Below are 25,375 nucleotides of genomic sequence, written 5' to 3'. Positions count from 1 at the left end.
GAGTAGCACTTGCTGTTTGTCATTTCTCCGATCACAAATGCAGACATGGTTTTATGTTTACGCGGCGCGATGCAAAGCAACACATAAAAAGACAGTATAAGTTATTATAATCCGTACTCACTGGATCACTGGATGCAACAAATGCCTCGTTTATAATGGGTTTTAACATTTTTGTCTCATCGCTCCGGGGCACGGCATGGTAAGGGGGTAAGGGGCGTAACATTTCCGTCACATGCCGGAGGAATTCGGCCAATCACAACGCACTGGATAGCCTGGCCAATCAGAGCACACCTCGCTTTTCAGCCCGATGAGCTTTGTAAAAATCGACGCGTTTCAGAAAGGCAGGGCATAGAGGAGAAACAATAATGTACAGTATGTGGAAAATAATGTGTTTTTTTACCTTAAACTGCATAAACACATTTCATTACACCAAATACACAAAATAATGTTCTTTTTAGCAACATCATATGACCCCTTTAACTCAAATTCAATCAATTTATCTGGCTAATTGAATTTTAATTCTAATTAAAATACAGTAAATATTTTGTAGAAACTGAACTAAAAATTGATTGACAATGAAATGACAAAATTGTAATTTTTAGGTGGACACAATCATAATGATTTTAGAGAATATGATCAAAGTAATAGCCTAATGATAGTATGTTTCTAATAGAAACAAATGAATAATGAATGGTAGAATGTTCATTTTGATACATTCTAGAATTGGAAGGGTCTTTTAAACAATGAATTAATTTACTCAAAGCATTGTTAACTTTTTGGGGGCTGCAGAAATCTGATTAAGCAAATCATCAAAGTAGATAAAGACGCAAATGCACGACATCATTTAATAAGAGCAGGATGTTTTTGAGTGCCAAAGACCAACTAGCAGAGAGTCAATGTAAACACTGACCTGCACTGAAAATCCTAACAACCCATATCATATTTTTAACATGGAAAAACACCTGAGTTTGGTTTTAATTATCTCCTATGGTAAGCAACCACACATTTTTAAACACCAAAGGGGGGAGAGAGAGAGAGAGAGAGAGAGAGAGAGAGCAATGGAAAGCATAATAATGATTATTGCTCTTTTCCTCACAGCACAGGACTTTTTAAAGAATGATCATCAATTACACATTTTACAATTTAGTTACTTAATATGCAAATTATAAATAGTTAAATCTATTTTCCAGTGTGTTTGTATTTTTCTTCAAAATCATGCAAAATAAATAAATGTATCATTTATTGTGGTTGCAAAAGCTTGCCTTTAAAAGGAATAGAAGACACTCAAATGTTTTTGATTCGATTAACGTCATTTGCAATGCTTCATGGGATTATAGGTCTTTCCTCCACTAAGTACACAGTCTTGTATCTTTTTTTTTTCTTCATCATTTTCATTGAGTTTTTGACTTCAAATTAAAGTCTGTAATGTTGTGATTCACCTCGTAGCTGGTTAGCTTGGTTTGTGGCTAATAATGTTTTAACAAAGACTTTTTAAAAATTAATTAAGGGAAAAATGAACGCTGCTAAAAGAGTGGGCGGGCACTATTGCACTCTATAAAGCTTCATCCTCTGCATGTCCACTGCTACAAAAACATAATGTGGCTATGTGTGTTAAAAATACATACATTTACCACTGGAGGGCAGAAACCATCAAATGTGCCTTCAATAATGTGAGGATTTAGACCTACTTGAAGACTTGAAAATATCAAGGGAAGTGCAGCACAGAGAAAACAGAGAGCTACAGGAAAGACAGAGACACATTCATGAGAGCATACATGTTAAAAAATCTTTATCTTAACAATGGAAAAACTTGTGACTATTATGTATTTCTTCACAGCACAGTACTTTGGTAAGAAAGATAATCATTTCCACTTTATTATTATTTTTTAGTTACTCAACATATGTAAATTATAAATAGTTCAATCTATTTTCCAGTGTGCTGGGGGCAAGACAGAGTTAAACAGCCTTCAATAGAAATGACTGCAAAACAAGGAGATCCAGTTACTCTACGGTGCAATTATTCCACCACAACTACAAATGCATATCTCTTCTGGTACAAACAATTATCAAATAGATCACCAACCTTCATTCTGAATAAATATTCATTTAGTGAAGGAATAACTGAGGCTGATATTAATAAGAGATTTTCAGCAACACTGGACTCCACATCAAGAAGAGTTCCACTGACAATCCAGGATGTGCGTGTGTCTGACTCTGCTGTGTACTACTGTGCTCTGCAGCCCACTGTGACTGAAACACACTCAACACTCATGCAAAAACATGAAATAGATAACTTGTGTTCATAGAGTCAAAAAGTGTGCATGCCTCTGGATCAGCATCCATCATCTGAGGTCAATTAGTGGAATCACAGAAAGGTGTGAACAATTTTAACACTTCCAAACTCGGATCAATCACATGAGTCTCAAACCATCACAACAATAAAAAACAAACGAACAAACTAATTTAGGAGCCTATGCAGTGGGGACCTGAATTTGGAATTCAAATTTAAATCTGGAAATGTATTACATTTTAAACCATAAAAAAAAGATTTAAGACAGAATAACTAAGAAATATTTAAGATTCATAACTATTTTTAGGTCACTAATCAAACTTTAGACATTGGCCTTGTTAACTATTATCAATATACATCTTTTCTGTTTAATTCTGCTCTTATATTTATGCTCTAGATCAGTAATATTCTGTCATGTCAAAAATTTGTATCATAGCACTATTAATATTATTGGCTCATTAATCATTCAGGTTTGTAGATTTTGTTAGTCAAAACCATCTGCTAAAGTAATAAATATATGTATGATTTCTTGCCATTGCAAAAGTTGTAGCATGCAAACTCATGCAAAAACATGAGAAGCGGCAGACTGTCATATCACACAGAAAGCAGGAAGTTCCAGTGTGTTTGAGTGTGAAACTGCAGAGACTCACAGTAACACAGATCTACAGCTCAGAGCACAGAGAACATTAACCTGATCTGACCTAGTCAACATGGAAAAACACCTGCTTCTCATTTTAATTCTGACTTCAGGTACAATATGACACTTTTATTTTAATTTCATTACAGTGGTATTAATGAGATATATTGAGATAATTTTGTGTAACTTGGCTGACAAATTACTTTTATGTGTTTGATTTAGGTGTGATGACTGCGGACCAGATTAGGCCAAATAAAGATGCTGTTGTCATAAAGGAAGACGAGACTGTGACCCTCAGCTGCTCATATGATACAAGCAGCAGTTATGTTAGACTTTATTGGTACAGACAGTATCCTAAAGGGGAGCTTCGCTATTTAATATACAAGGCTGCACGGTCGAGTGGTGGAGGTGGGAGCCCCTCTGATCCTCGCTTCCAGTCGACTACATCACACACATCCACTGAACTCACCATTACTGGTGTAACTCTGTCAGATTCAGCTCTCTATTATTGTGCTCTAAGAGTTGGAGCCCAGTGGTACAAAGTCAATATGAAGCTATACAAAAACTCTAATCAATGTTTCTCTTTTAATGTCAAGCCACATCACACCCACAATCTAGAATTCTCAGAATATAACTACACTTGTGGAAACACCTGTGTGTGGTTACTGAAAGGGTAATGAAAGGAAACATGATGTCCTAGAATACTTCCTGAATTACAGTACATCACAACCATTTTGAAAGATCGGACTAAACATTACATCATCATTTAATATCTCTTCGGCAAAGTCTCTTGTATGGAGAAAGTTTCCCACTCAAAGCCAAATTATTCATACAGTGTAAACTAACATGTCCAATAAAAGTAATTTTACTTCTTATTTATTATTATTTTCAATTGATTCAATTCAATTGATTCTGACATTAGTTGCACTGTTTGTGCAATTGGTGCAATTGAATTTTTTTCGGCTCAACAAAATCTATTCAAACTCACCACAATGAGGCATCCTTCCTCAAATTCTTATATAAAGCTGAACCTTATGAAGAATCTGAAACTACAAAGAGAAATAGAGACTATACAGTAAGAATAAAAAACTTCTGGAAAATTCTGTTAAAATATTCTGTTCTTTTTTAATTTTTATCTTTAAGTGAGAATGGCAAAATTGGTGATTATTGCACTTTTCTTCACAGTACATGATTTTGGTAAGAAAATTGTTTCATCGTTTACACTTTACTACTAGGCCTATATCTGTGTGAGATACTCAATGTAAGCACATGAATAATGGCTACATCTATTTTCCAGTGTGCTGGGGAAAAGACAAAGTTAAACAACTTTCAAGAGAAATGACTGCCAATGAAGCAGCACAAATTACTCTACTATGCAATTACTCTACCAGCAGTTATAATAATGCATATCTTTACTGGTACAAACAACTACCAAATAGATCACCAACATTCATTCTGAGTGAATTTTCAATTGGTAAAGGAACTACTGAGGATGAATTTAAAGACAGATTTTCTGCATCACTGGATTCAACATCAAGAACAGTTCCACTGATGATCAAGAATCTGCGTGTGTCTGACTCTGCTGTGTACTACTGTGCTCTGAGGCCCACAGTGACTAAAACACACTCAACACTCCTCAGAGCACAGAGAACATTAACCTGATCTGACCTAGTCAACATGGAAAAACACCTGCTTCTCATTTTAATTCTGACTTCAGGTACAATATGACACTTTTATTTTAATTTCATTACAGTGGTATTAATGAGATATATTGAGATAATTTTGTGTAACTTGGCTGACAAATTACTTTTATGTGTTTGATTTAGGTGTGATGACTGCGGACCAGATTAGGCCAAATAAAGATGCTGTTGTCATAAAGGAAGACGAGACTGTGACCCTCAGCTGCTCATATGATACAAGCAGCAGTTATGTTAGACTTTATTGGTACAGACAGTATCCTAAAGGGGAGCTTCGCTATTTAATATACAAGGCTGCACGGTCGAGTGGTGGAGGTGGGAGCCCCTCTGATCCTCGCTTCCAGTCGACTACATCACACACATCCACTGAACTCACCATTACTGGTGTAACTCTGTCAGATTCAGCTCTCTATTATTGTGCTCTAAGAGTTGGAGCCCAGTGGTACAAAGTCAATATGAAGCTATACAAAAACTCTAATCAATGTTTCTCTTTTAATGTCAAGCCACATCACACCCACAATCTAGAATTCTCAGAATATAACTACACTTGTGGAAACACCTGTGTGTGGTTACTGAAAGGGTAATGAAAGGAAACATGATGTCCTAGAATACTTCCTGAATTACAGTACATCACAACCATTTTGAAAGATCGGACTAAACATTACATCATCATTTAATATCTCTTCGGCAAAGTCTCTTGTATGGAGAAAGTTTCCCACTCAAAGCCAAATTATTCATACAGTGTAAACTAACATGTCCAATAAAAGTCATTTTACTTCTAATTTATTATTATTTTCAATTGATTCAATTCAATTGATTCTGACATTAGTTGCACTGTTTGTGCAATTGGTGCAATTGAATTTTTTTCAGCTCAACAAAATCTATTCAAACTCACCACAATGAGGCATCCTTCCTCAAATTCTTATATAAAGCTGAACCTTATGAAGAATCTGAAACTACAAAGAGAAATAGAGACTATACAGTAAGAATAAAAAACTTCTGGAAAATTCTGTTAAAATATTCTGTTCTTTTTTAATTTTTATCTTTAAGTGAGAATGGCAAAATTGGTGATTATTGCACTTTTCTTCACAGTACATGATTTTGGTAAGAAAATTGTTTCATCGTTTACACTTTACTACTAGGCCTATATCTGTGTGAGATACTCAATGTAAGCACATGAATAATGGCTACATCTATTTTCCAGTGTGCTGGGGAAAAGACAAAGTTAAACAACTTTCAAGAGAAATGACTGCCAATGAAGCAGCACAAATTACTCTACTATGCAATTACTCTACCAGCAGTTATAATAATGCATATCTTTACTGGTACAAACAACTACCAAATAGATCACCAACATTCATTCTGAGTGAATTTTCAATTGGTAAAGGAACTACTGAGGATGAATTTAAAGACAGATTTTCTGCATCACTGGATTCAACATCAAGAACAGTTCCACTGATGATCAAGAATCTGCGTGTGTCTGACTCTGCTGTGTACTACTGTGCTCTGAGGCCCACAGTGACTAAAACACACTCAACACTCTGCTTTGATATCTGATTGTATTGATTCTGATTGTATTTCACATTTGTAAGTTACTTTGGATAAAAATGTTGGTTAGAAATACATAAATTCACCACAGGGAGGCAGCATACATCAAGGTGTCTTTAAGGAGACGTGCCTACAGATCTGAAGACTTGAAATATCAAGAGAAGAGCAACACAGAGGAAACCAAGAGCCACAATCACATCAGACAGAGAGACACGATCATAAGAATACACATTCAAATATTAATCTCTTTATCTCAACAATGGAAAAATGGGTGATTATTACACTTTTCTTCACAGCACAGGACTTTGGTAAGAAAGTTCATCATTTGCACTTTATTATTTGTTTATATGTGCGTTACTTCATATATGTAAATTATTAATGGTTAAATCTATTTTCCAGTGTGCTGGGGGCAAGACAGAGTAGAACAGCCTTCAGGAGGAATGACTACAAATGAAGCAGATCAAGTAACTTTAATATGTAATTACACTACCAAAACTACAAATGCAGATGTTTATCTCTTCTGGTACAAACAGCTGCCAAACAAATCATCAATATTCATTCTGAATAAATATCCATTTAGTGAAGGAATAACTGAGCCTGATTTTAAGAAGAGATTTTCTGCAACACTGGATTCGACATCAAGAACAGTTCCACTGACGATCAAGAATCTGTGTGTGTCTGACTCTGCTGTGTACTACTGTGCTCTGAGGCCCACAGTGACTAACACACTCAACACTCACACAAAAAAATGCAAAATAAAAACTCTCCAACTTTGCCAACGTAACACTATAAACCAAGTAAAAACATTATAAAAAGTCATCATAATTTATAAGTTATCAAGTGATAATCATATCAGTAATAAACAATAAAGTGCTCTTTGCAGGGAACCAAATAATCAAGTCATTGAAAAGTTCAAGATGAACCTGGAGTTGTGAAGTTCTACTCAAGCAGAGCAGATCTATAGCATTTCCATTGTGTTTTCATTATTTTGATCACTTCAACTTTTTTAACAGATTGAAATATGACCCAGAATGTGTAAATTTCTTTTTCAAGGCTCTTGTGTTTGTGTTCAAAACGGTCACCTCCAACCAATCACCTGCATCTGAAACCATCAAAGTAAAAAAAAAAAAAAAAAGTCTGAAGACACACCTCTTCTGTGAGGACTGAACTAATACATTAGAATTGGAGCCCAGAGAACATTAATACACTGATCTGACCTAGTAAACATGGTAAAATGCCTGTTTCTGATTTTAATTCTGACTCCAGGTACAGTATGACTCCCTTTATTCATTGTAGTCATTTACAGTAGAAAAGCAGTGTAAGAAATAATTTTGTGCAGTTTGAATCAGTAATGGTCTTATTTCTTTGTATTAGGTGTGATGACTGCAGACCAGATTAGGCCAAATAAAGAAACTAGTGTCATAAAGAAGGAAGATGAGATTGTATCCCTCAGCTGCTCATATGATACAAGCAGCAGATATGTTAGACTTTACTGGTACAGACAGTATCCTAAAGGAGAACCTCAGTATTTAATGTGGAAAGAGGCTCGGTATTGGAGTAGCACTGGGAAGCCAGCTGATCCTCGCTTTCAGTCGACTACATCAGAAACATCCACTGAACTCACCATTACTAGTGCAACTCTGTCAGATTCAGCTCTCTATTATTGTGCTCTAAGAGTAGCAGCCCAGTGATACAAAGTCAATGTGAAGCCATACAAAAACTCTAATTCATTTTTCACTTTGATCTCAAGCCACATCAAACCCACAATCTATAATTCACACAGTATAATTACACTTGTGGAAACACCTGTGTGTGATTAGTTCAAAATATAATGGGAAAAGAAAGAAAAAGTGAAAGAGATCAAAATAAGATGTTGTGGATTTCTACTAATATGCAAAACATATACAAAACCAATCGTAATAGTTGTGGACATATATAAAAAAACATTTTAAGATTAAATAATACATTTACAAAACTGACTTTCAATGCTGGTGGAATGAAAATAGGTATATAATATAGTAGTTAAGAATAACATTAATATTAAGTCTCTTTTTCTTTTTGAACAGTTTCTTCTAATAATATACACAAACACAATAACAATGTCAAGTGATAACAATGTCTAGAATTACATTAATTCATCAAATTGAAATAAGGGGTCAGTGCTTGAACCAATGTATAGGACTGATAAAACAAACATTGGAAAGACTTTAAAATACACCCAGAATCCTTCAGGAGGAGGAGACAGTCACACTGTGTTCAGATTCTGTGCAGTCAGACTCCTCCTGCAGGTCTTTGCAACAACTTTATCAAAGAGAGGCTGAAACAAGGATCTGCTGTAGATTTTAATGAGTTAATTTTATCTAAAGTATTATTTAAAAATTATTATGATGGCAAACTGGCAAATAATTGTAGTCTTCTTTATCACATATTACTGGGGTAAGTTAAATTCTGTAAGTAAAAACTGCTAATACTAATATAAGCAAAATCTGATCCTTTTTGGGTTTTTTTGCATTACATTACAGGATGTGATTCTCTGCACAGTGTTGAACAAAATACAACAGTTCTTACAGCTATTGAAGGAGCAGTTGTAACAATCAGCTGTCAATATGAAACCACTGATATATTGCCAATTTTCTTCTGGTACCAGCAAAAATTAAATGGAGTTCCAGAATTCATGCTGGACAAATTTGATAATCATGCCATCCATTTCAAGGAAAGATTTAGTGGCGATCTCAACACAATTTCAAAATCTTTTCCACTGACAATCCAGGATGTGAGTGTGTCTGACTCTGCTGTGTACTACTGTGTTCTGCAGCCCACACTGACTAAAACACACTCAACACTCATACAAAAACCCTTTGTGAGCATCTGTTGTTCAACCTCTGATGTGATGTGACTACTGCTTCCACTGTTATGAAGCCTGCGTAAATCTAAATACTTATTGCACTTAATAGGAAGTTATTATTGCCTAAAAAGATGGCCTACTCATTTGACACAAATGTTAGAAAACTGCTTTGCCAAGTGCTACTCATATAATATATTCTTACCTCTATAAAAGCCTCTGAAACAACATGCATGTAAATGTAAAATGGTAACATCAAATTCTGCACTTTTAAAAACTTTTCTTTAATTCATATCAGGTGTACTTTCAAGTCAGCAGTGATTCCATTTAACCTTCAAAAAACATAAAACAACAATAACAACACCTGTGTTTTCAGATAATATGGTATCTAATTTATGAACAACACATTTTTTGGATTTTGTGTTGCAATTATGTTGGATGTTGCCTCAAATAAGACACAGATGGTAAAAATATTTTTAGACTGAAGGTGGTGATATATACAGTACATGACATCACCTCAAATATACTATTGTAAGCTTTGGTTGTAAATAAAACATATTTTTACCATGGTTCATGTTTGCGTTGAAAAAAAAAGTCTGGTCTGTCTGATAAATGTTATTTTACTTCTGATTTATTCTGAGTTTAGTTACACTGTTTGTAAATTATATTACAACATATTGTTGTATTTTATGGACTGTTATTAATATGCAAAACATATGCATAACCAATCCTAATATGTGGACATACATCACAAACAATAAAAAAAAATATTTTAAGATAAAAAAAAATCATTCAATCTTATATAAGGCTAAACCTTGAGGAAAAATATAAAAATACAAAGAGCAATAAGAGATGTTTGACTGAATATCATATTAGCCTATTCTATCCTGACTCGATTCAGATACATAAAGATGTATTTATGTAATATTATTTTACACAGTAATGCCATATTATGCACAGTCTGTCAAAAGCCATTGCACTTCAAGGTTTATATAATTAAATAATCACAAATAATTCCAAAGGTTGCAAATGAATGAAAAGCTGTTTAATACAATAAATTCACCACCAGGGGGGAAGCATCTCTTAATTTCTTGTGTGAGACTGTTCAGTTGCTGAAAACATCAAGAGAAGTGAGTTCTGCTATAAGTAGAGACTCACATCAGTTATCTGACTCTCACTCTCTTCAACTCAGAGCAACATGGCTGATTATTACGGTTTTCTTCACAGCACATAATTTTGGTAAGAAGAGTCTTTCATCTTTAACACTTGAGTTACTCAATATCTTAATATCTTGAGTTACTTAATATCTGATTGTTAATTCATGTCCGATCCTTTCCAGTGTGCTGGGGACAGGACAGTGTCGATCAGCCTTTAAGAGAAAAGACTTCTGCTGAGGGAAATCAAGTGACTTTATTGTGTAATTACACCCTCATGAGTGCTGCAAATGCTTATCTCTACTGGTATAAACAACTGCCAAACAGATCACCGACATTCATTCTGAGTGACTTTTCCATTGGGAAAGGAACTACGGAGCCTGAATTTAAGGAGAGATTTCACACAAAACTGGACTCCACACTAGGAACAGTTCCTCTGACAGTCAGGGATGTGTGTGTGTGTGTGTGTGTGTGTGTGTGTGTGTGTCTGACTCTGCTGTGTACTACTGTGCTCTGAGGCCCACAGTGACTGAAACACTCACACAAAAACACAACTCTCTGACACTGATGAAAAATGCATAACTATAATGAATCAATAATAGGAACAATGTACTATAGCAGTTGAGAATAATATCAACATTACTGTATATGTCTGTTTTTTATAGCTTTTTCTAATAGTATACCAAAGTACAATAACAATATCAAGTGCTCCAAATTCCAGAATTGGTTTTGTTCATCAGATTGAAATAAGGGGTCAGTGTCTGAACCAACATATGTGAAAAGACTTATGGCAGATAAACACAGAACATTTAATTTTTTTCAAAATACACCCAGAATCCTTCAGGAGGAGGAGACAGTCACACTGTGTGTGTGTTTAGATTCTGTGCAGTCAGACTCCTCCTGCAGGTCTTTGCATATGTGACAGTGTTACAACAACTTTATCAAAGAGAGGCTGAAACAAGAGTCTGCTGTAGGTTTTAATGTAGAGTTCATTTGATCTAAATTATTATTTTAACAATTATTGTGATGGCAAACTGGCAAATAATTGTATCGCATATCATGGGGTAAAAACCTACAATATTCTTCTAAAATGAATATGAAATCTTCATCAATGATGTTTTGCATTTCATTACAGGATGTGGTTCTCTGGAAAGTTCAAACTGCTGTTGAAGGAGCAGCTGTAACAATCAACTGTCAATATGAAACCACTGATATGTTGGCAAATCTCTTGTGGTGCCAGCAAAAACATGCTGAGCAAATTCGGCATGCAGTTCAAGGAAAGATTTAGCAGCAGTCTCAACACAATTTCAAAATTATTTCTACTGACAATCAAGGATCCATGTGTATCTGATTCTGCTGTATACTATGCTCTGCAGCCCACTGTGACTGAACACTCACACTCATACAAAAACCCTGTGTGTGCATCTAAGTTTTGTTGTTGAACCTCTGATGTGATGGGACTACTGCTTCCATTGTTATAAATCAGATTAAAGGGGTCATATGATGCAATTTCAAGTTTTCCTTTGGAATGTTACAAGCTGTTCGTGAATAGATAAGATCCCTAAAGTTGCAATGACTAAAGTCCCAAACCCAAAGAGATATTCTTTATAAAAGTTAAGACTCGTCCACGCCCTCCTCAAACGCATCATTCAAACACGCCCCCACATGTCTACGTCACTGTGTGGGAAGATTTGCATAACACCGCCCAAATTTTCATGCAAAGAAAGAAGGCGTAACTTTTATTCTGGCTGTTGCCGCCGCCGCCATGTCGTGAAATGCATTGTGAAAGCGAAACTACTTTGTTTGGCCTTCCAAAAGAGGACACAACTAGAAATCAGTGGTTAAGTTGTATTTACAACACTGTTCCAGAACAGTTCAACCCAAATATTCAGATGTGTGCAGCGCATTTTACGGAGGACTGTTTTTTGATCCTGGGAAGGCTGTGCACAAAGGCGGTTTCTATAAAGTGGGGCAATTCCAACTTTGCAAGGACAGTCTGGCACTTCTGACTCACAGCCTGTTAGTACTTTTTCATATTTAAAGAATTTGCCACTGATGATTCAAACATTAGTTTTGAGCAGTGTAGAGTAGCGCTTGTTGTTTGTCGTTTCTCCGATCACAAATGCAGACATAGTTTTATGTTTACGCGGTGCGATACGCAACACAACACGTAAAAAGACAGTATAAGTCATTATAATCAGTAATTATGTCCCCACTGGATGCAACAAATGCCTCGTTTGTAATGGGGTTTATTCGTGTTGTCTCATCCCGCCGGGACACGGCATCACAGTATGGTAAGGGGCGTAACATTTCCGTCACACGCTTGAGGTATTCAGCCAATCACAACGTACTGGATAGCTGGCCAATCAGGGTACACCTCACTTTTCAGAACGATGAGCTTTGTAAAAATCAACGCGTTTCAGAAAGGCGGGGCATAGAGGAGTAACAATAATGTACAGTATGTGGAAAATAATGTGTTTTTTTAACCTTAAACCGCATAAACACATTGCATTACACAAAATAATGTTATTTTTAGCAACGTCCTATGACCCCTTTAAATCACACTTAATAAGAAGCTCCTTATTGCTTATATACACACAGATTACCCACACATTTGCCACAAATGCTCAGAAACTGCTTTGCCATTTGCTACTTACATAATATATTCTTACCTTTATAAAACCCCCTAAAACAATTTTATTTTTATTTGTTACAATTACACAGATGGTAAAAATATTTTAGCCTGAAGGTGGCGATATCTACATATACATCAGTGCTTCTCAACTGGTTTGGCCATGGATGGGACCCACATTTTCCCATGGTCATCAAGCAGAGACCCCACTAAAAATATATATATCATACCTTCCTGCAAATCCTTCCCAGCTAACACACAAAGTACCAGTTATGTGATTTATTGGCACTTTACTTTTATTTCACACGTTGCATGCTCGTAGTTTCTTTTGTGCTTTAGTGAAATGATATACAGCATGCACCGCCGCATTTGCGCATGCAATTGAAGAGTGCGTGCTACAAGCACAGTATAACGTCTGACAGGACAGGATAGGTCATTTTTCTGAGGTGAGAGACTTTTTATTTCATAGCAAGATAGAATAATGAGACTGACATTAAACCTGACAACATCTCATCTGACCGCAGAATCGGGACAGCACGTTTTTTCTCAGGCAGTCTTTACTCAAACTGCAAAAAAAGTGTCAAAAGCTTTCATGCACATGTTTCAAAATAAAAGTCTCGCATCAGAAAAACATTTAGAATTACGTTTTTTGTTGTTGATGTTGTTTCTTTGACTGTACACTCCGAGACCCACCAGTTGCGAAACACATGACACCACCTCAAACTTACTAATCTAAAGAAAACATCTGCTGTTGAAAAATCATCATCAACATGACAAGCTTAACCTTCTTTCATAAACAAAGATGACTAAGAATGTTTCTTTTATGCATTTTTGCCTTTTCCATGGTAAGCATCATAAAACTGTTGTCAAATTTTAATGATAAGTTTTAACCACTTATAAATAACCTTATATATTTTTCAAATATTACAATAAACACACAAAAACATAGGCGATTTTGGAGTTTTAAATCAATGTATTTTTTTGAAATTCTGTAATTCAGGTTCTGTTAGGCTCAACTCTCTGCAAGTTACTTTGTTTGATGCCCCTACATGCCAAAAAGTACCAGAAAAAAGAATCTTTCAAATAACAGCTTCTAAACAGGAGTTAGAACATTATTTGTGAAGCGATTAAAAATGTCCAACTTTGCATCGAAATGTGTCATGGTGAGTTTCCCTTGCCAAAACAGGCTTTATAAAACACATTAACCCCACAATCCTATTGTATTCTGTGCCATAAGCACTTTAATTGATTATTTATTGAATTATGTTTCATTTTTATGTTTTTCTAAGTAGTAATATACAAAATGGCACAAGCGAATTGGACCAAACTTGTCATATTGTGATTTCTACACTCAGTTTAATTCTTTCAGGATGCTCAAGACTGTCTACATTATGATAAATATATGGTCTATAACAACCTAAAATCGTGGTCCAGAGCGGGGCTAATCCGCTAGCTGTGAGCTACATTCTACATTCACAGCGTCAAACAAACATATGTTAGCTCATCTACACCGCACTGTAATAATCCATCTATATGTACTGTATCTTTACTGTATACTTACTGAAATGCATAATGTACTCTACTTTTCTGTCAGCAAACAGTGTATCAGCGTGCTAGTATAGCGAACACGTTTCATAACAAAGGAAAACACTCTCAAACTCACGGAGAATCTCTCCTAAAGTCTCCCCAGACGCGCGCCCAGTCCTCTCCACGGCGCCGCTGACCGTTCTTCATCATATATAACTTGTAATATGATAATCATAGACTGAAAGGATCCGAGTCGCGTTCGCCCAAGGCTCTCCACGGCGCGCTGACCGTTCTTCATCATATATAACTTGTAATATGATAATCATAGACTGAAAGGATCCGAGTCGCGTTCGCTACAACTCTTCCGTGCGGAGAACAGCCTCCATTCTCGCGTTCATGAACTACATTGGCCAGAGAGCACTGGCTGACCGACCCCCCTCTCTCTGACCCACTGTGCTGACGCGGCGGTGTCAGAGTTCACAGAGTCTGTAATGGCCGATCTGAGTGACGTGTAATCTGACCAACTGTAGCCCAGAACTGGCCGCAGAGCTTCATTGCATCAGAAGGGCTGAATGCAATGCATTCTGGCATGATATGGAGAGCGTTATCCCAAGACGCGCTGAATTCCGTTACCTGGGCAGAACGCGAATATCTCACCGATGGAAGCACGCAGAAACGTGAAAATGGTCTTGTTTGAAAGAAGAGATCCTAATCTAAAAGATAATATAGATATAGATAGTATATAGATATTTGTGGCTGTTTGCGGCTAACTGAAGCAGTGCTACGAGTAGAAATGTTACACATAAAAAAAATCCGTTTTTGTTTACATCGCAATTCAATTGCACACACAATGAAATAATCTATATCGTCAAATTCCTGAGAATGAGAGCTTTCTTGTGATATATGACTTGACTTTTTTGCGAAAAATATATAAAATACACTTTCTTCGTAAAAAAAGTTCGCAATGGTTAGGCGGAAAATCGTGTGTGGGACGAATACATTTCTAAGCGTAATTTTACTGCTTTATGAATATAAAAACCAAAAGGAATGGTATTCTTTGTAAAGAAGACACTCCAAGCTTTCAAATGAATCCATATATGGGCTGATACCATATAAGGAAGGCTATGTAAATGAAGCATAAACATTTTTTACGTCATTTTGGACCTGTATCCGGGTCCGCAGAGTTTGTAATGTTAATCACAATGTATATTGCATAATTATGTTGTTATGCAGGATTCTTTAGCAAAGACACTGTTTAAGCAGCCAAATTAGACAAAAACTGCCAACGCAGGACAACAGGTCACCCTGAGCTGAATCTGAAGAGATGTTTGATGCCCAATTGGACTCAAATTCAGGTTTTAGGTGAATTATCCTTTAATGAATAAGTTTACATTTACTTTAAAAGTCTGAATTTAAAAAAAATGAACAAGGATGTTCACATGAGTTAAACTGATATGTATCATTATATTTACATTATGAAATAAAAAGGGATAGAGGATTGGTTATGATGTCACTGACCACGCCGACACTACTCACCCCCACTGCAGTCATTTATCTGTTAGCAATTTTTTATCCATTTTTATCATTTATCAAATTGAGTTTACAAGCACATATATAAACCCAAAAGAAAGATATATAGTTTAATCTGATTTTGGCTAAGGTATCAACATGGAGAGATGTCTAATTATATTTCAGGTGAATATGATTAGCACTTTTAACATTACATGGATGCTTTAACATATATAATTGTTGATGGTTTATAGATGATGATAAAATTTTTTTGAAGGTGCATTAGCAGACAGCATTGGTCCAGTTAACAAAGATACCAATATGATCCGAAGAGAAGGCGATTCTGTGACAATGAGCTGTTCGTTTGACACAAGCAGCAGTTATGTTTTTCTTTACTGGTACAGACAGTATCCAAGCAGAGAACCAGAATATTTACTGTATAAAGGTGCCCGATCATGGAGCAGTTATAGAAATCTACCAGACCGTCGGTTTCAGTCGACTACATCTGAATCATCCACTGAACTCACTATTAAGAGTGTAACTCTGTCAGATTCAAAAACTCACACACTCTTATTTCTTTGAACAACAGCAATCAAATGCATATCAAACCACAGAAATATCTTTTGTAAACCACAGAAATAAATAAATGAGAGGACATGGTAACACCTATTGAACAATAAACAGTGGTTCATAAACTGAGTTATTTTCCTTCTTCCAATGAACAAACGAAATAAAATGTTATTAAATTGTAATTGTAAATTGAGGGAAACTAAATAACTGATCTTTAATTAGTAGTAAGAGCAGAGAATTAAAATATCCCAGTTGTTATTTCTTCCCTTAAGAATAACATCAAAATAATGAAACAGAGTTATGTTAATATGAATTATATGATTATAATTTCGGTAACACAAACGGTATAATTTAATTGTTTTTTGCAAAACAAATGGAATATGTAATGCATGTTTAATATCTGACTGTATTACATTCAGCCCCAAGTGCTGATTCTAATTGGAAATTAATTATTCAATTGTATTGCTTTAATATGTGAAATCACATGAACTATTTGTCAAAATGCTGTAAGTTATCAAATAAATCAATCATAAATACATGTTTGCACAGTGTAAGTAAATATGAGAAATGGCATTTGAAACTTTTGCAATACACAAAAGAAACCAGGAGAGGGTGATATTCGCCTTATATTTACATTGTTAACTCTGTTCATCTGACAGTGCACCGAGCACCTCCTCATTATCACTAACAACACCAAGGCTTTGAATAACAGATCACGCTTTCAGGACTGAATCATACTGCTTGGATATACCATTCTCTCAAACAATGAAACTATGGTTGGAAATGTTGGTTTTTGCACTGGTTATTGCTGGTATGTAAAGTTAATTTCTTTACGTTTATTTATTTATTTAATAATTATTTATTTTAATTTGTGCATATTTATTTATAGTACCATTTGTAACATGATTATAATGTATTTGCAGAATGTAGACCAGAGGATACAGTTGATCAACCAGATAAACATGTAACTGAAGCTGAAGGAGGATCAGTCACATTACAATGCAAATATACTGCAACTACAACAGCACCAGAACTCTTCTGGTACATCCAGAGAGCAAATGACATTCCTAAATACATGCTGAGGAAAAGCAAATACGGAGGACATCAGGCCACTGAGTTCCAGGAGAGATTTCACTCTGAAGTATCATCAGATTCAGTTCCACTGATGATCAAGAATCTGCGTGTGTCTGACTCTGCTGTGTACTACTGTGCTCTGCAGCCCACAGTGACTGAAACACACTCAGCTCTTACAAAAACAAAGCTTGCTCTATGTTGGCAGAAAAGGGGGCAGGTCTTGATATCACAATCCACACCCACATTATTAATATAAAGCACATAAGTTCCCTGGTGCATTCATTATAAACAATTATGGTAGGCTATAATTTATAATTCAAAGAACATAGAATTCACTTTTTAAAACAGTTCAGATCTGAAAAATCAAAATGGAAAGATATTTATTGATCCTCATAATCATATCAGGTAAAGCACACTTTTAGCAGTTCTTAAACAGTATTCAACATGTTAAGCAGTGAATTCAGTGATTAGAGAGAAAATTTTACATCAATTACATGCATGTGTGATTCTTAACGTCTCCTTTTTAGTTTCACTGAAAGGACTGCGATTGTGACGTGTCTTATGTTACTTCCAGGTGTGTTTTCTGACAGCATTGGACCAAATGACGAGGATAAGAGTATAATCAGGAAAAACGGAGAGTCTGTGACACTGAGATGCTCATATGATACAAGCAGCAATAATATTTTGCTTTACTGGTACAGACAGTATACTAACCGAGAACCTGAGTATTTACTGTTGAAAGGAGCTCGATCATACAGCGGAGTTGATGATATACAAGATCATAGGTTTCAGTCGACTACATCCCAAACCGCCACTGAACTCACTGTTAAAAGTGTAACTCTGTCAGATTCAGCTCTCTATTACTGTGCTCTGAGAGTTGGACCCCAGTGATACAAAGTGCTTGAGAGGCTTTACAAAAACTCACACACACAATATTTGCTTTAAAATAAGTAATCAGATGTTTATAATACCACATGTACCACTGAGACTGTAAATAACAGAATGTGGTAACACCTGTTGAACAATTAAGGAACATGTGAAAAAGAGTAGAGAAAAGGCAATATAATAATGATCAAGAACAAATAACTGTACTTAATGTTTATATATTTGTTTGTATATTTAATGTCTTGCATTACCTTAACAGCAAAGTTTTATAATTTCAAGTTTAAATACAAAAAAACCCAGTTGTTATCTGACTTCTTATGTCAACTACAGAGAATCATTAAATAGAAGTTATGACAAATGAATAAATATGAATTGTAAATGAAAGCACAATTATGGTTTAGCCTCATGTAGATTATTCTAAGATCCACAATGCGAGATTGGAAAAAAGCGTCACTGAGGTTTATAAGTATTGCCTTTATTTAGTTCAAATAATTTAACTTGATATGCATTGTTCCCTGTTATATTTACATTATGAAAAGAAGAGATAGGATTGGTTATGATGTCAGTGACCACACCCACACTATTCATAAACAGCAGAGAACCTCCTCACTGCAGTTGTTCATCTATGCATCCATTTCAATCATTTATCAAACGTTTACAAGTTTGCATGTATGAACCTCAAAAACGACAAGCTGTGATCAAAACCAATTCAAACTTTTAAACTGAGGTTTCAACATGGAGGTATGTCTGCTAGTGATTCTCATAATTTCAGGTGAATATAATTAACGCTTTAATCATCAAATGTTGTTTTTGACAAGAATAGAATTTTGATTAATGGAAAGGTCTGATGGTTTAATGTGCAACTGCAATTACATTACAGGTGTGTTTGCTGACAGCATTAAACCAAATGACAAGGATACTGATATGATCAAGAGAGAGGGAGAGCCTGTGACACTGAGCTGCACATATGATACAAGCAGCAGTTATGTTTATCTTTACTGGTACAGACAGTATCCAAACACAGAACCTCAGTATTTACTTTATAAAGGTGCTCGGTCATATAGCAGATATGAGGATATACCAGACCGGTTTCAGTCGACTACATCCCAAACATCCACTGAAATCACTATTAAGAGTGTAACTCTGTCAGATTCAGCTCTCTATTACTGTGCTCTGAGAGTTGGAACCCAGTGATACAAAATGCCTGAGAAGCTTTACAAAAACTCAAACACACAATTCTTGCTTTAAAAGTCAGTAATCAAATGTTTATAATACCACTGAGATTGTAAATAACAGAATGTGGTAACACCTGCTGCACAATTTAGGAGAGCATGAAAAGAAGGGGAGATATGATAATGAACTAGAACAAATTGCTGTTTTACAGCAAAATCAATTTGACATTTCATAGAAAATCTTTTAACTTTAACTTTTTATTTTTTACATTTAAATAAAAACAGACAAAAAAATCTTAATCTATAGATTTACAAAACCAGAACTATGTTATCTGACTTCTCATGTGAACTAAAATATTCAATAAGAATGGAGAATTAAACTAGACTCTGCGTTAAGTGCATTTTACATTAATTGCAAAAACAATGATGGTGTAAGACAACGGTTTGCCTTATGTACAGTAGATTATTCTAATATGCACAGTGAGAATAGATTGCATAAAAAGAGTTACCTTCTCATTAGGGTTGATAGAATAGGGGTTTTTTTACATTTAGTTCACATCGGTTACATTGATTAATCCTCTGTATAATTACAATTTGAAATAAAAAGGGATAGTGGATTGGTTGTGATGTCACTAACCACACCCACACTATTCATAACAGCAGAGCACCTCCCCGCTGCAGTCATTTATCAGTGCATCCATTTCAGTCATTAATTTCATTTATTGAAAGTTTATAAAACCACCAATACCTCCTTTAGCTGCAATCAAAACCAATTAAAACATTTAAACTGAGGTATTAACATGGAGATATGTCTGCTACTGATTCAAATAACAATTTCCGGTGAATATATTTTACGCTTTAAAAATCAAATGGTGTTTTTGACATGATGTTTTGGTTTATGGAAAGGGCTGATGTTTTAATGTGCAATTGCAATGTTTTATTGCAGGTGTGTTTGCTGACAGCATCAGACCAGATAAGGATACTGATATGATCAAGAGAGAAGGAGAGTCTGTGACACTGAGCTGCACATATGATACAAGCAGCAGTTATGTTTATCTTTACTGGTACAGACAGTATCCAAACACAGAACCTCAGTATTTACTGTGGAAAGGTGCTCGATCAAACGGAGGAGAGCATAAAACAGATCAACGATTTCGGCCAGCTACATCCCAAACATCTACTGCACTCACTATTGACAGTGTAACTCTGTCAGATTCAGCTCTCTATTATTGTGCTCTAAGAGTAGAAGCCCAGTGATACAAAATGCCTGAGAAGCTTTACAAAAACTCTCACACACTGTTATTGCTTTGAACTACAGCAATCAAATGCATATCAAACCACAGAAAAGTCAGTATTCAAATGTTTATCACACCACATGTATAATTTTTGTAAACCACTGAGACTGAGATGTAAATAACCGAATGTGGTAACACCTGAAGTACATGAGAGGGGAGAGGACAGAGAAGAACTTATAAAAACACGTTGTAATTCAGTTTGTCATGTTAAAGTTATTCCTATGCATGGCTCCATAAAGTGATGTAAACAATCAAAGCTGAATTATATTCTCAACTGTATATTAAAGGCACAATATGTAAGTTTTCGATGCTAGAGGTCGCATTTTCAAAACAATAACAAAGGCGAAGCTTGATGACTCTATATGAAGGAGAGTGGAACGATGGGATCATTTTCACCATCCAGAGATGTCCGAATCATGTTCACGGATGTAATGAATTCAGTTTTTATTACCTGTACCATCCAAAGTTATTCAAACAGCGAATAAATTATACAGAGAAAGCGAGCAAAGAACATTTGCATTGTTAAGGAACAGTAGGAATGACTTCAGTCTAGCACTGAGTTAAGCACTCTCAAAAAACTCCCCTTATAATCAGTAAAGCTGTCTATGCACTGTTTGATGAATGAATCTCATATCATACGTACATCTGCACTTTTGTTGTTTATGATGGGAGAATTCGCGAGAGAGCAGAATTCAGTCAGTGAGCGCACAGTGAACAACAAAACTCCAGCGTTTCAGCGATAACTCATCTGAACGCCTCTGATTGGCCATTTCATTCATAAACTCAACAGACTCGAGTGTGATTGGTTATAATGCACAACTCTGTAAAAACATGGAAAAAGAATCATGGTGCAACATTGAGCAGATCTAAATTTAATGCTGCAGTCAACACTTTTCATTTCATTTACATTTTATTCGCGACAACTGTAATAGATTTAGTTTTAACTGTACAGCAGCATTTTTGTCCATGTGTGTTGCCATAGTTTCTAAAAGCGGAAACCGATAGCGCGAATATTACGTCATTGATAGGCGACAATGAACCAGGACGAGCCATTATTTAAAATTGGAATTTCTCTGGATTTACCAATCCGTGGGAACTTTTGGGATAACATATGTGCACCACTGCATGAAATATATCACACTGTGCAAGTGGTTTTTGGATAAATTATTATGAAATCTTACATATGAAAACAGGGTCAGTCCATTTCAAATGGTCCAAATATTTTAAAGTTGGAATTATTGCAAAACCATTTATTTTTATTTGCTTTGGTTTGACTAGTTGGTACATATATAAATTGTGCACTGTAGCAGCACGTCTTGTCTGTCTGACAGAGTCCTGATCAAGTTGATCTTTGCTGAAGTTGGTTGATGAAAAAGAACCAGTTTGAGTCAGATGATCTTGGTGAATGGAAAGTCAAGGCCGAAGCCTGGCGCGAACTTAGGGTGTCATTAGGAGCGTGCTAGCTCACATCCTCATCTTCTCAGAATCTAACAGAGCCGCAGACTAAAAAGCTAGGTGTTGGACGCCCGCACCGGCTCAGGATCAAACACACTTCTTAGCAGAAGAAAGACAACAAAAGACATGGGCGGAACTGTGCATGAACCTTTAAAGGTCTGAGAAGATTCCCGCCTCTCAGGATGGGCTTGTCCAATGAGAAGGGCTGAAATTCCAAGCGGGAGTTTGGAAATACTGGGGAGTTTTATGACCCTTTGTGTGAGAGCATGGTACTTTGCATATGGAACTCGAATCAAAATTACAAAAGATCCTTAGAACACTAATATATTGCCTATGTACCCACATATAATATAAACGCTCATTTAGATCATCAGAAGACAAATTCAAAGAGACCAAACATGGTATCGGTGGGGTTATATTAACTAGTGGTCTATCATAACATGCATAAAACAGCATACAATACAACAGACAATATACAAGAACAGTAATGGTATACACAATGTCCTGAGGAGATGTGTGTTCATTCACAGAAAGGTTTTCCTATGAATGAATTAGAGAAGAGTCCATTTTTACTGTGCATCATGTGTCTTTCCTATGGAAAATGTAGTGAGATGTAGAACTCTCAACATTCCATTAGGTCGTAAAGTGTATCTGGTCTAGCAAAGGTGTCGTGGTTGCCATGGTGACCAGGGGCCTGGTGTCGTTCGCAGACATCCTGGCACCCAGTATGTTTATTGGGTGAGGGGTCTGTGACTATTTGTTAATCTAATGAATAATTGATTTGTTAAATCTAATGCAAAAAGGTGTGTCTGATTGGTCCATACTCTACAGCACATTCTTGTTCCTTAGTTTAGAAGTTAAGTCCAAATATAATGGTATTGATCTCTCAAAGTTCCACTTTTGGGGTGAATTAATAATGATTTGAAGGTTCGAATGTCCTGAATGTTTTTAGGGAGACTTCTACTTATTTAAATTTTTTTAATAGATGAGAAAGCACAATTTTATACCCCTTACTTTTGAGTTGATTATATCTGGTAGAGGAAGCTGAAATTTTCACAAATGTAAGTCCATATATTCTGTTGTAATAATCTTGAATTTGAGATTCTGGTAAGATTCTACGGAACTAGAAATCTGGGGAAAAGCCTACTTTAGTCATGTGCTTAGCAGAATAAACAGACATAATGCACAACAAACAATAAACAATAGAGCATAACAAACAATAAAAATGAACAGTATTTTATAACTTTTTTTTTGGACATAGCTAATGCTGTAAGTGAGGTGTAAAACAGTGGTTCTCAACCAGGGGGCAAGTTGTTATGAAAATTTTTAAAATTTGTAGTGAGCTTTGAATAAAAAATGCCCACTGTAGTTAAACCAAGTCAAAAAGAGAGAAAAAAACATGGATTTCTTGACAAAAGTTATGGTAGAGAGGTATGTACATAGGCTAAAGAAAATTAAGACTACAACAGCACTGAGCTGATATATATAATTCATCTAATTTTCAGCTCAAAATAAGTTCTATGTTAAATTTTAATTACTCTTAATCTTAATATATGTTATGCACAAGCTTTACTAGAAAGATTTAACAGCTACACTTGAATAAAAGTACTCATTAGAGAATGACAAAGAATGACAAGTAACATGCAGGGCCGCATTAACCATTGGGCTAGGCGGGGCTGAAGCCCCGGGGCCCGGACAAAGAGGGGGACCGTGATTGGCTGTGGAGCACATTGACTGGTCATCGGTAGCGCCGATTACCAAAGCACCGCTCCCCACTTATTAGCGCTATTATTTAGTGGAGCTTTTCCATATATTCCATGCATTACCTTTAGAGATTAAAACATCACGTTTGAATTTGGTTTACCAATCAAATGCATTTATTCTATATTTTTATTTTTGAACGACCTATGCACCACGTATCAATCAGGTGATCGCTGCAATGTCCGCATTCACTTCGTTCTGGCATAATCTGGAAATGGTCATGCAAAGAAAAATGTTCGACAAATAAAAATGTAAACTATTCTAAAAAAAAATGAGGAGAGGGGAAAACATGAGTTAGAGAGTCAGTAAAATTCCTAGCTATCAGGTTATTTTACTAAAGCTGATGATGGAGTTGTGAAACAGCAAGTGGACCGGGCACATGAAGCAGATAAAATCACAGCGTCATCGTCCCCACAGATTTTAGGTTAGTTTGATTAACAAGTTAACAACTTGATGGATGTACAGTATATTGCTTTTTGTGTTTGAACAAAGTATATTCGCTTTTGGGTTGAGAGATAAACCGGTAGAAATATAGCCTATCAATCGTTTTTCGCAGCATGATGTAGGTTAAGCTTTTCATTTAAACACATTTTAAGCATTGTGGTTTAAAAACAAATTTAACTGTTCAGTGACATTAAGCAGTGGGGCAGAATTCATTTTGGCAAATGCCAAAATCTGCTCGTACAGCGCCAGTCTAACTTGAGTTATTTTTCGCACCTTGTGTTTAAACGTTCAAATGCACAGTTATGTGTCAAAATATCTCCTCGTCAACACAGTTATTTGTGTCTTAAATTATTGTTAATAGTTAAATATAAAGCATGTGTAGTAGTAGGCTATACAAGATGTGACATTTCCAAAGACAGCAGCTGAAAATGGAAAGTTAATTGGTAACTTTTTAGAGAAAAGTTTTGAGTAAAATTGTTAACAGAAAAATAAATAATTATGCAAATAAATACACATACCAGCTGAGACACAGAGCAGAATAAATGGATGAAGATCCATTATACAAGTGTTCACTCTGAAAAGAATCGATTCAACCACAGTCTCTGTGAGACATATGAACACAGAGTCCCTCCTCTCTCATATTATAACTCAATTCAGACATTGAGGAGAGAAGTAAGATCTAAATCACATGAACAATTTTTACAACCGTACCAAACAAATTAACCAACATTAATCTGGGATCCTTATTTAGGAATATGATTGTATGAGAATAACAGTTTTCAGTTTGGGTTAGTCTATTTATAAAGCACTATTAAAACAAAAGTCCACTGACCAATGTGCTGTACCATAATAAGAAAAAATAAATAACAGAAATTCTGAAGTG

At 35.6% G+C, this 25,375-nt stretch overlaps 3 gene segments (V, D, J or C); all 3 read left to right on the top strand.

The window, feature by feature from the left end:
- LOC107558634 (T-cell receptor alpha chain V region RL-5-like) overlaps positions 1-7,292 on the top strand; it is a 14,810-nt gene extending 7,518 nt beyond the window's left edge. The window contains 1 exon segment of the V gene segment in view: positions 7,226-7,292. Within this exon segment, the coding sequence occupies positions 7,226-7,292 (67 nt within the window).
- Positions 7,293-7,369: 77 nt separating this feature from the next.
- Positions 7,370-7,863, top strand: LOC107558623 (T-cell receptor alpha chain V region HPB-MLT-like). The segment is given in 2 exon segments: positions 7,370-7,438; positions 7,547-7,863. Coding segments are annotated over 2 exon segments (357 nt in total).
- An 11,237-nt stretch (positions 7,864-19,100) lies between these two features.
- On the top strand, positions 19,101-19,559 carry LOC107558612 (Ig kappa chain V-III region NG9-like). The segment is given in 2 exon segments: positions 19,101-19,137; positions 19,246-19,559. Coding segments are annotated over 2 exon segments (351 nt in total).
- Positions 19,560-25,375: the final 5,816 nt, after the last annotated feature.

The sequence above is a fragment of the Sinocyclocheilus grahami genome, unplaced genomic scaffold (genome assembly GCF_001515645.1).
Source record: "Sinocyclocheilus grahami isolate Dianchi unplaced genomic scaffold, SAMN03320097.WGS_v1.1 scaffold21.1, whole genome shotgun sequence".
NCBI classification, from domain to species: Eukaryota; Metazoa; Chordata; class Actinopteri; order Cypriniformes; family Cyprinidae; genus Sinocyclocheilus; species Sinocyclocheilus grahami.
This window is presented reverse-complemented; position numbering and strand designations above follow the sequence as displayed.